Source organism: Narcine bancroftii, chromosome 12 (assembly GCF_036971445.1).
Source record: "Narcine bancroftii isolate sNarBan1 chromosome 12, sNarBan1.hap1, whole genome shotgun sequence".
NCBI classification, from domain to species: domain Eukaryota; kingdom Metazoa; phylum Chordata; class Chondrichthyes; order Torpediniformes; family Narcinidae; genus Narcine; species Narcine bancroftii.
This window is the reverse complement of record NC_091480.1, coordinates 84,900,410-84,916,974: the sequence shown is the minus strand read 5'-3', so window position 1 is coordinate 84,916,974 and position 16,565 is coordinate 84,900,410. Positions and strand designations below refer to the sequence as shown.

Genomic DNA, 16,565 nt, shown 5'->3' with positions numbered 1-16,565 from the left:
TTCCTCTGGAGTTATGAAACCGTACACATGATGAGTCAATGAGGTACGATTAAAACAACCTTTTTCTTTCCACGCACATCCCACCTTAAGCAATCCCTTGCTAATCACAGAGCATCTACGGCATAGGGAATACTTAAAAGAAAAAGGTTGAGAACCACTGTTCCAGAGAAAATTAAGTGCTCAACTGAATAAAATGAATAAAAAAGCATTTTCTCTTCGGGGTTCTTTTTTGGGTTTATTTTTGGTCTTTTTTTTTCATTTCCTTTTTTTCTGAACCTATTAGTGTTGACATTAGTAGTTGATGTCTGACTTTGAAAGTAATCACTCACATAATACCCTGGGGTTAGAAATTAGATTTGTTATAAACTGTTTATTTTCCCTCTTTTCCTTTTTTAAAAATCAATAAGGTGGATCATAGTATCTTGTTTACCGTTGCTTTATTATCTGTAATTTTAATTTACTGATACCTGAAATTTATACTGTATCATATGTAAATGTATCTGATTCAAAAACCAATAAAAAGATTGAAAAAGTAGGAAGGAAAGTTCTCTGTCGAACTGTACCCTAAAAGGAATCACTAGGGCCAAAGGTTAGCTTTGATAGACTGGAAACAATTTGGGTAGCATGCTTAGTGTAGCGCTGTTACAGCTCTAGCCACTCAGCGCTGTTTCCAAGGACTTTGTACATTCTCCCCGTGTCTGTGTGAGTTTCCTCCAGGTGCTCGGGTTTCTTCCCACCCTTCAAAAATGGATGGGGTTGGTAGGTTAATTGGGCAGCATGGGTTCATGAGCTGGAAGGGCCTGTGACTGCATTGCATGTCTAAAAAAAAATGACAGGCCATTTGCCTCATTCAAATTAAAACTTATCATGATAATGAGCTATTGTCATACACAGGGTACACATGCACTAAAATTGTATTTACAGCAGCTGAAGAGGAACTCTTTTTTTTTAAAAAATGTTACAGCACAGTAACAGGCCATTCCACTCCAAGAGCTCATGCCCCCCAATTACACCCAATTGACTTACAACCGCAGTACGTGTTGAAGGTTGGGAGGAAACCATAAAGAAAGACGATAATAGTAAATTCATTGAATTAAATTAAAAGAGACAATCAATACATAAGCAGATGGTTAATAAATATTCACAATGTTCCTAATGAAAAACAAATGTGACCTGCAATCGTGCAGACTGTCTTTTTGAGCTGTCAGTCCAGTCTATGATAAATGTTCCAAGGGGAGATAGCAGTGGAGTCTGATAACTGTTGGAAAGGAACTGTTCTTGAACCTAGAGCTGCTGGTTTTAAGGTTTCTATGATTTCAAGTCAAGTGATTGTACAAGTACAACCCGACAAAAGAAATGTTCTTTGGTCCTCAGTGCAAAACATGCAGACACACAACCAGATATTACACACATACAAATAATACATAAGCAAATATTATATCTATAAAAATAAATATTGTTTTGTACAAATGAGATTCTCAAATAGTTACCGCGAGCAGTTCCTTCGGTGGTTCCGCATTCTCATTACCCGTGGGAAGAAGCTGTTCCTCAGCCTGGTGGTGCTGGCTCTGATACCCCTGTCTCTCTTTCCCGACGGGAGCAGCTGAAAGATGCTGTGCGCATGGTGGAAGGGGTCCTCAATGATTTGGTGTGCATCCTCTTCAGACAACGATCCCGGTAGATCATGCTGATGGTGGGGAGGGAGACCCCAGTGATCCACTCGGCCATTCTTATGCTCCTGTGGATTGACCTCCAATCCATTTCTCTGCAAAAGGTAGCAGTGAGGAGGTTGTGACCAGGGTGATGGGATAAGTACAATGGAGATTTAACCTGCTTTGAGTAAGTTCTGCTCCTGCCACTGTTGGATTTCATCCCAACTTTTTTTTAAGGGAGGAAGAAAAGGGAAATAAATACCAAATTAGAACGCAGAGTTTGGAAATGAGGGGAAAGATCCATAATTGGTAAAACTGCCACGTTCTGTGCATTGTGTTATCATTCTACTCTTGGGAAATAAAAGAAGCTATCTCACTACACGAGTGAAGCTTAACTTATGTGATTGTGCTTAAGGCAAACATAACTCTGCTCTCACTCGGAATAAGAGATGATCTGACAGTTCAACCACTGACATAGCTCAAAGGAGGTGGAAAATTATTTGGGCTCTCAAGGCAGACAACGCTCATGTTTACCAGTACAAGGACTCATCAAATATTTAACCAAGGTAGAGAAAGAGATGAAAATTTCCAAACAATAATGACCTTGCAGGATCTTTAGGAATGAATTTAAATGATTTTTTATATTGTATCGTTCTCAGGATGTTTATTCCTAGTAATGAGGTATTGAAATAGATTGGATCAGCCCCTTTGAATAGCAGAGCAGGGTCAGGGCTTCATTGGCCTAAATCGTCCCCTGCATTCGCGGGCTTGTTTACCTATTATAACCCCCCACCTCCTCCATATCCAGTGACTATACTTATCTTGCACAGATACGAAACCAGTAATGCTGCTCCTCTGAGGTCACAATGAATTAATTGACTTGTTTCCTTGGAACCTTTCTCTAAAAGGCTATTACAACCCTTTCCACTTTGGGAATTATTTTTATGTTGGTGGATTCAAGCCCAAGTGGAGGGCTTGGCTGTGACCACTGAAGTGACCACTATCCCTCCATCTCCACAACTCGCTGACACTACCACCAAGCCTGCAACATCAATCCCATTTGTGGGAGATACACATGATTCTATGGTCCACGACAGCAAAATGAGGAATGGTAGGACGGCAAGGAGAGCATAGCGGTTAGCGCAAAGCTGTTACGGCACCAGCAATCGGGACCAAGCTTTCAATTTGGCGCTGCCTGTGAGGAGTGTGTACGTTCTCCCTGTGTCTGAGTGGGTTCCCTCTGGGTGCTCTAGTTTCCTCCCACTATTCAAAACGTACCGGAAGTTGTATGTTGATTGGGAGTAATTGGGCAGCATGGGGTAGTGGGCTGAAAGGTCCTGTTATCGTGCTGTATGTCTAAATATTTATAGGGTAAGACCACAGCTCAAGGACCTCTTGCCATTGATTTCCAAGGGGCTCATAACTGTTCATAAAATTCTTGAATTATTTATCATGGTGTGGGAGAAAAAGTGGTGTCATGTTAATGTAATGCAAATCTTATAAAGAAGTAGAATAATACACATTGTACTATGGAACTGTAATATATGAATGTCTTCTATTAAATATTTGAACATTTTATGAACAGGGTATGCTTTTGAACAAAAGGTACATTATTCCTGGTACAACAGACATTCTCCATTGACTGAATTATTGCCGTTCAGATGAGATTTAAATTGAAAATAATTGCAGAACTACCCCACTATCTGACACTATAGGATGGACAGCATGGAACATTGAACAATATATTTCTTCAATCCAAATCAATTAACTGATCACTCATATTCTGCAAGGGGAATCTAATTAGGTATAGCTTAGTAGTTGTGTTTGCTCACCTACTGACTTTGAAAACCCTTCATGGTCTACAAATTGCTTTGGATTTTCATTTGGATGTGAAAGTAGCAACACAAGTATCTACAATTCCTGTTCTGCATGTATTGGCACGATAGCTTTGATGGCAGTTCAATATCTCAGACATAACATCTTCATCTCTGTACAATGGAGAACACTAAATCCCAAGATATTAGAACCATAGAACACTACAGCACAGAAAAAAAGACCATTTGGGCCTTCTAGCCTGTGCCAAAACATCATTCTGCTTATCCCACTGACATGCATCCATTCCATAACCCTCCAGACCACTCTCATCCATGTATCTATCCAATTTATTCTTAAAACTTAAGAGTGAGCCTGCATTTACCACATCAGACACACTCCCACCCTTTCACCCTGAAACCATGTTCGCTTGTATTTATCTCTCCTAATCCAAGTGGAAAGAGCCCACTCACATTTAGTCTCTATACCTCATCATTTTGTAAACTTCTATCAAATCTCCCCTCATTCTTCTACACCCTAAGGAATAAAATCATAACCTGTTTAATCTTTCCCTGTAATTCAACTTCTGAAGACCCAGCGACATCCTAGTAAATCTTCTCTGCACTGTTTCAATCTTACTGAAATCCTTCCTATATTTAGGGGACTAGAACTGCACACAATCCTGCAAATTTGGCCTCACCAATGTCTTTATACAACCTCATCGTAACATCCAAATTCCTGTACTCAGTACTTTGATTTATGAACGCCAAGATGCCAAAAGTTTTCTTTACCACCCTGTCTACCTGTGACCACCACTTTCAGAGAATTATGTATCTTTATTCCCAGATCCCTTTGATCCTCTGCACTTCTCAGTGCTCGACCATTTACTGCGTATGTCCTACCTTGGTTTGTCCTTCCAAAATGCAGCACCTCACACTGGTCTGAATTAAATCCCATTTGTCATTTTTTGACCTATTTTTCATTTGGTCCAGATCCCTCTGCAAGCTATGAAAGCCTTCCTTGCTGTCCACAACGCCTCCAATCTTAGTGTCGTCAGCAAACTTGCTGACCCTATTTACCATATTATCATCCAGATCATTGATACCAGACAACAAATAACAATGGTCCCAGCACCGATCCCTGAGCCACATCACTGATCACAGGCCTCCGTCTGAGATCCACTACCACTCTCTGCCTTCACCCATTCAACGAATTTCAAATCCAGTTCACAACCTCACCATGGGTACCTAGTATCTGAACCTCCTGAACTAACCTCCCAAGCGGGATCTTGTCAAAAGCATTATTAAATTATAATTCGTAAATTTGTAAATCATAGTCACAGAACGGGGAATGGCTCCACCTTTAACTACAACATTCCTGGGCTAGAGAGGAAACCTCATTCTACTAAGACCATCCAGCACGGAGAACAGGCCTTTTGGCCCACACGTCACCACTAAGTATGATGTCCATGCTGCACATGATGCAATTCCCTCTATTCCTTGCATAGTCATGTGTCTGTCCAGAAGCCTCTTAAATGCTGCTATCACTTCCATCACTTTCCCACAGCCCTTCCAGGCACTCCAACACAAGCAGGGTTCTGGTAAATGTTCTGTAACCTTTCCACCCTCCACATCTTTCCTATAAATGAGTAACCAGAATTGCACATAATACTCCAAATGTAGCCACCACAAATGAAAAGCTCCCCGACCTATATTTTCCTGGATATTCCCATTTCTCCTCTTTAAAATAAGAGTACAGCATTGGCTACTCTCCAGTCCTCCAGAATTTTATCTGTTTCTAGTGCAGATACAAAAACCTTTACCAAGGTCCCAGCAATCTCCTCACTTGCTTCTTCAATAACTTGGGATATATGCTATCAGGCCCTGGCCACCTAGAATGCCCTATACACATTAGCATTCACCAAACTGTGCTACCTTGTCACCATCCTCCATGGTGAATCCAAATGCAATACCAATTTAGTACCTTACCTGCTTCTCTAACTCCTGGCAGGTATCCTCCCTTGTTGTTGAGTAGCCCTATCCTCTCGCTAGTCATCTTGCTTTTAATGCAAGCATAAAATGCTTCGGGAATTCTCTTTAAACCTGCTCACCAAATACATTTCTAATGCCCTGCTTGAGCTTTCTCCTGCATTCTTTATATTTCTCCAAGGCCGTGTCTAATCTCTGCTTTCTAAACTTTACAAACATTTCCTATTTCCCTTTGACTAAATTCCCAACCTCTTTTGTCACCCAAGGTGCTCTTCCCTTGTCATCCCTGCCCTTTATCCTTACTGGAACATGCCAGTCCTGAACTCTCATTAGCTGGTCTTTAAACAACTTGCACATGTCATTTGCGGTCTTGACCAATAACAGCTGCTCTCAATTAACCCCCCTCCCCCCACCTCGAGCTCCTATCTAACCACATCATAATTTCCCTCCTCCAATTTAGATAAACTCTGAGCCTTTCCTTATTCATAACTATCTTGAAATTTATGGAATTGTGATTACTATTCCCAATGGTTTCCCAATGAAACCCCAATCACTTGGCTAGATTAATTGACCAGCCCAGGGTCTAGTATTGGTAAAAACGCATTATGAAGAAATGTAGACAGGCGATCAAAATGAATCTAGTATTGGCCCTTCCTCTGAATGAATTATCTATATGCTGCTTCAAGAAACCCTCTTCGATCACCTTACACAAAATTCTGCCTCATCTAAGCCTCTGATATTATTGTGGGAGTTAACTCCCACTACAACCACCCTCTCACTTTTTTCATCTTTCCATATTCTATCTACAGATCTGTTCCTCTACCTCTCAGTAGCTATTGAGAACCCTATCAGAATGATTATGTCTTTCTTATTTCTTGATCTCTGTCTGCTTCAGTACATATTCTCTAAGTGCAGATGTGACTGTCTCCCTGATGCAATTCCCAGTCCAGAACTCAGTGAACCTGGAAGGAAGTGCATAGTTGTAATGCTAGGAGAGAATATGATTGCACTCAACAGTGATGCCCCTACCTGCTTATCAGCACCTGTCTAATTTGACATTAAAGCACGTTGCAAAATGGTGACTTCAACTGCGCAAAGGGAGCCCAATAGCTTCAGGAGGTGAGGAGACAGAACTTGAAGAGAAGAATTGATTACGAGGAATATGAATGGTCTTCTAACGCCTACAGAAATTTTTAAAGATTTTCCTACTGTTATCCATTTAACTTGAAAAAAGATTCTTGTATAATCATACTTCATATTAACCTAAATTAGACTGAGAAAAAAACTGTGAACCTACTCCAGGTCACAACTGTACCTGCTCTGATGCCATCACTTAAAAGAACCAAAACCCCAGATTCTGTTTTGCTTGTAGGCAGCTTAGCTTCATGTTGATTTAAGCTATAAATACTGACTCCATGTTTAGTTCAGCAAAGCTGATAGAAAAGAATAATCTCTTTTGGATGTAACACTCTTCTAGTCCAAGAAATTGCATTCAGTCTATTTAATTTTCTTGACAGGCTCTGCAGAAGTTAACAGCAGATTGGAAATTCTTTGTGATATTTTGAAGGTAAAGTTGCTAATCTTCTTTCTATGTGATTATAATTACCATACACACGCATGTCATAGCCAACTTCTGTAGGCCAATTTTCAGGGAAAAATTTTAGGAAGTCGACTATTACATACATACTACTTTTGACTGCGGTAAGCACCCACGTCGCTCGAGGCTTCAGAAGCTCGATGGGAAAGCAGCTGGGTCCAGATCATGTCCGCCATCAGGGCATTGGGAGCTCAGATGCGTGGGCAGAAGGGACCCAGGGAGTCGGGGCCAAAAATTGGGGGGGGGGGGGGGGGGGCAAGTCGCCTTTTACACGTGATATATGGAAAATGCCAGATTTTGGAGCCAAAAATAGGAGGGTCAACTTTTACATGGTATCGACTATATCCACAGTAATATATGGAAGCAGCAATAGAGTGGCAAGGTTAGTTGGCTCCCATCCATTGTTCCCCATTTCTGGTTCTGTCCATCTGGGAGAGGGACTAAGCGATTCGTTGGTGATCCTCTTCAAGATGAGTAAAAGAAAATCAATCAGTCAGTCAAGTATGATGCAGCAGAACACCTCCAGCAGTGACTAAGGGAAAGGGAAGAGACCCACAGAGCCAGTTATGCCCCAAAACACATAGAAGCAAGATTCAACTTGCAAGTGAGTTAGCGAACAAAGAAAGGGTACAAAAAGTTCTTGCAGGCACAAGAATCTGAGACAACAGAAAACACGGGACAGTGAAAAACTTAAAAATGAAAATAGTGTCAAACTTAAATCAACGTGATTAGAGAGGTATGAAGGCAGTGATGGCTAAAGTGAACTGGGAAATCGATCAAAATGTATGGCAGGAGATAAGTAATGGTTGACATTCTCAAAGGGGATGATCCATCTGTGGTCAACTAATGAAGTTAAAGGTGCAGTGAATTGAAAGGAAAAGCATACAATGGAACCAAGATTGGTGGCAAATTAAAAGATTGAAAAAATTATAAACCAGCAAAGGATGTCAAGAAAACAACATTAATTTACAATTTATTTAATTTTAAATTTAGATATACAGCGCAGTCACAGGCCATTTTGGCCCATGAGTCCATGCCGCCCAATTTACACCCCATTAACCTACACCTCCCCCTCCCCCAGTATGTTTCGAACGGTGGGAGGAAACCGGATTCCCCTGGAGAAAACCCACGCAGCCACGGGGAGAACGTACAAGCTCCTTTCAGACGGAGTGGGATTTGAACCCCCAGTCCCGATGACTGGCGCTGTAAAGGCGATGCGCCAACTGCTAATGTCAACTGTGCCTCCCACTAGATTGTCAAAGTAAGAAGCAGGCAATACAAATATTAAGATTAAAAGCTTCTACAAGTTCTTCCAGCATTGTTGTGTTTTTGCCGCAATCACTGCTTCATCAGCATTGGGACAGCACAGTTGGAGTAGCGGTTAGCGCAACACCTTTACAGTGCCAGCGAAAGGGACCGGGGTTCGAATCCCATGCTGTCTGTAAGAAGTTTGTATGTTCTCCCCATGTCTGTGTGGGTTTTCCCCAAGGGCTTCGGTTTCCTCTCACCATTTGAAACGTACTGGGGGTTGTAGGTCAATTGGGTGTAAATTGGGCGACACTGACTCATGGGCTAAAATGACCTGCAACCATGCTATATGTCTAAACTTTAATTTAAATTTAAAATCTTAATTTAAAATTTAGCGTAGCGTTTAGCTCGACACCATTACTGCACCAGGGACCTGGGTTCAAATCCAGTGCTGTCTCTATCAGGAGTTTGTATACTCTCCCCGTAACCTGCGTAGGTTTTCTCAGGGTGCTTCGGTTTCCTCCCACCCTCCAAAACATAAGGGGTTGGTAGATTAATTGGGTGTAATTGGGCGGCATGAGTTTCATGGACTGGAACGGGCTTCTACAGTCTATTATTGATAAAATTTAAATGATACCAGAAAACTAAGATGACAAGTGGCCTGGATCTGATAACCTGTTTAAAGAAGTGGCCACAGAGTTAGAAGATGTTGATCTTATAACGTTCCTGAGATCGTGGAATTGTCAGAATTCATCATTGCAATCCTTGTCTTAGAGAAACGAGGGCAGGCGAATGCAGGAAACTTTTGGCCTTTGAGCTCAATATCTGTCATTGAGTTTCAGGGGCATCACTTGGAAGGCATATTTGGAAGCGGTAGATTTTTGCCTTCATCGCCTGAGCAGAATTGCACGAGTTGATAGTACAGTGGACCTCTAAACCCATGGTTTGCAACCCTTTTTTTTCTCCCACTCAAATACCACCTTAAGTATTCCCTTACTGATTGGCATAAGATGCCATAGATGCTTTGTGGTTGGTAAGGGATTACTTAAGATGGTATGTGGGTGGGAAAAAAAAGGTTGGGAATCACTGCTCTGAACAACCCAGCCAAATGTAGGCCAGGAGATTTACTCTCGTATCTCTACTCTTATATAAGATCGCACATCATATGCTGCCTGACTCCCTAAATATTTAGTCTTTTTGTTTTTATTTCAAATCAGCTTCAGTAGTATTTTTGCTTATTAGGATAAATGGATCATATCGGCAGAATGTATCTTTGCTCAGAGGAATTGGCGCTGGGGACTTGGATGAAGGGATCGAGTGTAATAGCCATATTGGATGATGATACAAAGATTAGCGCAAAACAATGTTTGTGGAGAAAGTGACGCAAAGAAATAAATAATACAACTGGGCGACAATATGTCAGATGAACTATTCTCTGGCTAAATATGAAGTCTTGCCCCTTGGAAAACAATATTGCTCATATGAAGACAGACTACAAAAAGCTGAAGTGCAAAGGGATTTTGGTGTCCTTGAATGTGAAGGTCCAGTGACTCATTTTAAAGGTAAACATTGATCTTTATACCAAATTAATAGAAAAAAATCAGGGAAATCTTTCTGCACTAATACATGGTAATGAGACCATGCTGGAAGTGTGGCGTACAACTTCAACTTCCTTAGTTAAGGTCCAATATAGTGGCATTGGAGGCAGTATAGAGAAGGTTCAGCGTGTTGATTCCTGGGGTGAAGGGGTTGGACATTTACGAATGGGAAGCAGAAATGAGCACTCAGCCCCTTGACCCTTACAGAGTTTTATTTCAACACTAAGCACTTTTTTTAAAAAAACCTATCAAAGTACAAAAAAATTATATACAAATCACCACTTAGTTTCACAGTTCGTGTTTACAAGATCATTTTCTTCTGTGTCAATGTCTGACTGAAAAACATTTTAACAAATTAATGTAAATGACATCAAGTGAAAAATGCAGATATTTGCATATTTCCTCTATTAAATACAGTCTCTCTACATGGTCTCAAGTGTTCCAGTGCTGCAGTGGCTTCAAAGCAAATGAATTGTAACATGCGATGCCAGACTGCAGTTTTACTGCTGGCAGCACACCTAACCAGCCTTCAAAGAAGCACTGCTGTTGATTGGTCAAGAAGGGAAGTCACATCCAACATCAGAAAGATGTTTACACCCCAGTACTGTTAAAACGCAGCTTTGCGACAAGTTTTATTGCATCTGGGAAAACTTGGTGCTGATGTTTGGAGTCACCTCGCATCATTTGGCCTTGGCACATTCAGGTGTCAGAGCAGAAACTATTCCCCTTTGGTGGAATGTTAAAGTCTAACTCCCCTCCCCTTATCATTCACTGAATTTCCGCTTGAGATATTCCCATGTGTTTGGGATTTGTAGCTGAATCGTAGCTGGAAAAACAATCTAAAAAAAGCATCTTTCCCTGTCAACTTGTTATTTCTGCAGAGGGGTATTCATATGCAGGATTAACTATTCTCCGCAGCTTTCAACCAAGATGTGCTTGGCTTGTACATTATTCGTCAAAGAGTTATTCACTTTTCTAACCCTTTATTAGCTGCACAGAAACAATAGTGTGTTTCAGAATGCTCTATTACTTTCTGTATGGCTGGAACAAAATGATTAAGATTTTTGAAAAAAATTTCTACTGACCAATTTTTCCTGGCAATTCACAGTGATGTTCTGTCAGTTTATATGTAGAGGGGATAGATAGCCTGGTTCAATCAATCATAGCAGGAATATATTTGCAAATGCAAATCAAAAAATTCCAACACCTAGGACCTTTGCTATAACAATCAGCTCACAAATAGACTCCAAACAACGTGTAAAATGTCACAAACTAATGCTGGGTAATGACAATGCGTGGCTCGTATCACCCACCACTTCCTTTTCTCCAAGTCTGTTACTTGTCTCTGTTGGGAGTAAAATCCATTGTGCAGAATGACATTTGGACCACTGGATCTGTGCACCGTTGGTTGCACTACATACTACACAACATCTGAACAAAAATTGAATTTAGGTTACCCCCAAACACCTGGAAAATATAATCTTGGCAAGTCTTTTTGAGATTCTCTTTTAGGGGCGTCCAGTCATTACCTATTCTAAAAAGATGACAGATGAGAGTCTTAATTGATTATAGAATGGAAAACAGTTCATCTTTTTCTCTTCTGATGTCTGAGTATCTTCTTCCGTTTGACAATCATTTCATATAGCCTCTCCAGGCCTTGTTGCAATCCCTGGCCATTCACAGCACTGGAACTCTGGATGTAGTGCAGAGTAGAAGCACCCAGTTCGTTTAAACCCAGAGACTTTTCCACCTCGGCCGCTGAGACAGCCCCTGGCAAATCTTGTTTATTGGCAAAAATCAAGACAGGCACTCCTTGATTTTCTGAACTCCTGGAAATTTTGTGGAGCTCGGCCTTGGCCTCTTCCATTCTCTCCAACTCAGAGGAGTCGATCACAAAGACGATGCCATCTGTACGTCGAGTGTAGGACTTCCAGAGAGGCCTCAGCTTTTCCTGGCCACCCACGTCCCAGACCTGGAAAGTAATGGACCTCGAGTTCCCAACTGGTACTTTGACCTTTTCAGTGTTAAAACCTTTGGTGGGAATTGTGTTGACAAATTCCTTTAATTTCAGTCTGTACAATAATGTTGTTTTTCCTGCTGAATCTAATCCAATCACCACAATATGCAGAGACTGGAAAGGGGGAAGGAAGTTATTGCTGGGCGTCAGCTCAGAAAGTTGATTTCCCATTGTCGACACAATATCCTCTTCACCTCCCCTCTTAACAGCCAATATCTTTTAATTGTTGAAGGTCTTGGTTGGTGGCACTTGCTTCGAAGCAACTTTTCAGCTTGCTGGACACAGTTTCATTAAGATCTCTACATCAAACAAACAGTATATTAACAGTCTCATAATGCTCTCTTTGCATCTTTCTCGACTATGGCTGAACCAGGCACCAGCCCATGAAAACACGCTTCAATAATGATCAAAAATCTTTATTTATATGACATGCCAACTTCCCAGCGTCTTTATTGCTACAACTTTAAACAGAAAATTCATTTAAAATGCAATTTCCATTAAAATATAATTATTATTGTACCCCTAGTATGGCTTTGATCCATGTGCATCTAAAGAAATCTACTTTCATATGGGAATAATAATGTGAACTCCTGTAGTGAAATTCAATCAATACATTGACCTATATTTTAAAAGCGCAAAACAAACCTTCATTTAATTTGCTGCAGTGTGAATGTTTGTCACTCTCCACTGAGCCAGGATTTATTTAGATTGCTGATGTTTTAAAGCATGAAACGCCTTTGATCCCTGTTTATTTACTAATCATGCACTTCCTGATTATACTCAGCTAAAACCCATTAGGGTCAGAGCAAACCAAACACAAAATTAACACATCAATCTAAAGTACTCTGTCTGCACCAAAGCCCGGGTTTTCTTTTGGGTCCTAGCACCACACCATTTACATGCCAACTGTGACCCTATAGTTATAGTTTTGTGTGTGTGTGTGTGTGTGTGTGTGTGTGTGTGTGTGTGTGTGTGTGTGTATGTGCGTGTGTATATGTGTATGTGTGTGTATGTGTGTGTATATATGTGTGTGTATATGTGTGTGTGTATATGTGTGTGTGTGTGTGAGTGTGTGTGTGTGTGAGTGTGTGTGTGTGAGTGTGTGTGTGTGTGTGTGTGTGTGTGAGTGTGTGTGTGTGAGTGTGTGTGTGTGAGTGTGTGTGTGTGTGAGTGTGTGTGTGTGTGAGTGTGTGTGTGTGAGTGTGTGTTTGTGTGTGTGAGTGTGTGTGTGTGAGTGTGTGTGTGTGTGAGTGTGTGTGAGTGCGCGTGTCTGTGTGTGTCTGTGTGTGTGAGTGTGTGTGTGTGAGTGTGTGTGTGTGTGAGTGTGTGTGAGTGTGCGTGTGTGTGAGTGTGTGTGAGAGTGTGTGTGTGTGAGTGTGTGTGTGTGAGTGTGTGTGTGTGAGTGTGTGTGAGTGTGTGTGTGTGTGAGTGTGTGTGTGTGAGTGTGTGAGTGTGTGTGTGAGTGTGAGTGAGTGAGTGTGTGTGAGTGTGTGTGTGAGTGTGTAATATTTACACAACCGTACTTCAGGTTCCATCAAAGCAAATTGCTCCTCACAAATATCCACAGAAGTGGTGAAAATATGAACGCGACGTTATAACAGGTCGAATGGACATTAAGGCAAATCCTCCAAATATCCATCAGGCTTTTTAAACAAAAAATAAACTTGACATTTGCTGGTGAAGTCCGGGAAGAGTCGGCATCGGTCCTCTGGCGACCTCCGAAGCCCGCCCGTGTGCGAGGGGCAGGGAGCAGGATGGGGCGAGCGGGGAAAGGAACGACGATCAAAGTGGTGGGGTCGGCATTTCCGCACATTGGCGGCCAAGTGCAATTTCACGACCGGGTGCCGAGTCGGGAAAGGCTGGACGTGCCGGCGCGGAAATGTTTGTCGAAGCAGCCGCTGGAACCGAGGAGAGGGGGCAGCTGGGGCCAGCCTTACCTTGGTGCTGTGGCAGAGAAGCGAGTGCGGTCGCCGTGGTGGTGGCGGAGGGTCGCCCTCCGCTCCCAGGACGGACCCGAGCACCTCCCAGCCCTCGGGCTTCCTCCCAGGGAGACTGAAACCTATCCCGTCTGACGTCGCCTCGACCCCTGGCCAACACCTCGAAAGCCACCCCTTCCTGACCTCAAACGATCTCCCATAACGGATCTTCGACCGGTGGATGGAAATGGACCCTCCGGCAGAAACAAGACCCCTGGAGAACGGACGAGCTGAGGGGTCGGCATGAGATGAGTTGGGAAGTCCAGCCGCCAACGCGGCTCCCAGGAAAAAGACTCTCCGGCGATGTGCACAGCTTTAACTCGTTCGCAACTCTTGGGTGGGGAGGGGGGGGGGGGGACCTCGCTGTGAAAAACGCAATGTTGGGAGTCCCAGATCAAAATGACTCCTGCTGTCCACGGAAAAGCAACTTGTCCCTGTCACCCCAATAGCTCCGGGCCAGAACTCGGACCAGGGAGACCTCTGCGACAAGAACGAGAGAGAGAGACAGAGACTGAACAAGCACACACTGTGTATTTATCTATATGTGTGGGTGTAATTGTAACAAAAATCCTCATTTCTAACTCCAGATTTTCACCTATAAATGGTAGAAAAGAAACTGGAGTTTAGAAATGGGGAGGGTTTTGTTACAATTCTACACATGGCGAGAGGACGGCACATCTTTTGCTCCCTTTGACGAAGAGATAAAAGCATTGGGGGCAGTTCGGAGGAGATCCGCCAGGCGAATGCTTGGTTGGGGTGAGGGCGTTATCCTAAGAAGAGGAGCTGGGCGCTTTGGTCTGATATTCCTTGGGGTTTAGAAGAGTAAGGAGTGATCTTTCTGAAACATCTTCGACCCTGTCAAGAGAAGAGGCTTTTAGCGCTGGGAGAGCCTTGTCCAAAGGGGACGTAGTTTCAAGAGGAGGGGACAGCCATTTCAAACCAAAGCACATCGAGGGAAGTGAATCTCTGGGATTCTTGACTCCCGAAGGTTGTGGAACTCATTGCAAGTATTTAAAGTGGAGTCTGTTCTTGGTTATATTGGTTGGCAAAGGAATGTGGGCCAGGTCCACTGTTGGAATTGTAAGGGATACTGGAATGTGAGGAGTCCAGCAAGTGCTCATTAGAAATGAAGTATTATGGGTTAACTTAAGGTGAAGGGATACTGGAATGTGAGGAGTCCAGCAAGTGCTCATTAGAAATGAAGTATTATGGGTTAACTTAAGGTGAAGGGATACTGGAATGTGAGGAGTCCAGCAAGTGCTCATTAGAAATGAAGTATCAGGGTGAAGGGATGCTGGAATGGGAGGAAGGGTTATAAAAGTATAATAAAATAAGGATCTTCAAAACAGGATAGCAAGTAGATAGCTTTAGCAAGTCTTGGGGATTGATTAATGAGTGAAGAACAAAGACATGATATTTCCTGGCAAACAAGTTTGCAGGAAGGCACATAAACTGATAAGAAGTTAGAATCCACGTGGGCAGAATTACCTAATGCTAAACCAATCCAGGAGGCAGAAGAATGTTAGGGGGAAGGTATCTCTGTACTGAAATGAAATGTATAAAAGTTGGGTCAGAATATCTGTGTGTATTCCCAAGGTAAGGGGAAGCACCCAACTTTGCATTGTTGTCATAGTATAATAAAAGTTCTTTGTTCTCAATTTTTGTCTCGAGCAAATTCTGTGAAGGTACTTCTGTTTCTCACAGAATGGTGGAGAGAAATTTTTGAGGCTGGATTGTTCAAAATCGAAGGTGGGTGAATTGTGGGTCAGGCCATCCAGGAGATTCTCTGCTGTTCTCAAACAAAACCATGCCTGCTCTTTGTCTCCCTTAAAGCCCTTTTAGATCTTTATTTAGAGTTGTTTTGTAGCCAGTATGATCTAATCTATTTATTTGGCTTCTAAACTTCATTAAAATTAAAATGTTGTGTTTCTCCACTAACCCAAATTGGGCATCATGTTCAATGCAGACACATGAGCCAAAAGACCTGTTTCTATGAAATTACATTATTCCAGAGATTATCATAAAAATGGTGTCGTTTTCAGCCTTAATTTTATTCTATTTTAAAAAATTTAAACAAACATCATGTTATCAGGCCCTTTCAGCCCTCGAGCCCATGCTGTCTTATTACTCCCAATTGACCTACAACCCTGCTACATTCTGAAGAATGGTAAGAAACCGGAGCATTCGGAGGAAACCCACACGGACACGGGGAGAATGATTTGAACCCGGGTCGCTGGCGCTGTAACAGCCTTGCGGTAATTGTTACGCTGACTGTTTTTATGTTTGAAAATCAATGTTTTCTAGATCAAGGAATGCACGGAAATAGGTTATTTAATTGATAATATGAGCCATAAAGAGGAGGTGAAAGATACAACACCATACAAGTTCGAATGAGTACGAGAATTTATTGTCATAAACATCAGTACAATGTAAAGACATTGAGATTCTAATGTTGCCATTCTAATGGTCAACTTCTACAACCGATTCATCCCGGGAGATGCACGCATCATGCAATTGCTATTTGCCCTCATCGCAGCCAAGCACAAAATGCTCACCTGGACCCCAGAGGCCTGCAGTGCATTCGAGGCCACCAAGGATGCCTTCGTGAAGGCTACCATGCTCGCCCACCCACACACCGACCTGCATATGGCGCTCTCCATCAATACCTCTGCCACAG

At 42.3% G+C, this 16,565-nt stretch overlaps 1 protein-coding gene across 3 annotated transcripts in view; it reads right to left on the bottom strand.

Moving 5' to 3' along the window:
• Positions 1-14,559, bottom strand: part of arl4d (ADP-ribosylation factor-like 4D) — a 62,557-nt gene extending 47,998 nt beyond the window's left edge. The window contains exons 1-2 of one of the 3 annotated variants that reach the window (XM_069907362.1): positions 13,850-14,454; positions 10,061-12,211 (exon numbers count right to left, since the gene is read on the bottom strand). In XM_069907362.1, the coding sequence (XP_069763463.1) occupies positions 11,481-12,083 (603 nt within the window). In that variant the 5' untranslated portion in view covers positions 12,084-12,211; positions 13,850-14,454 and the 3' untranslated portion in view covers positions 10,061-11,480. Of the gene's footprint in view, positions 1-10,060; positions 12,212-13,849 lie in introns of those variants that run through there. The other 2 variants (XM_069907363.1, XR_011347654.1) reach the window with 2 other exon arrangements.
• Between the last annotated feature and the right edge of the window lie 2,006 nt (positions 14,560-16,565).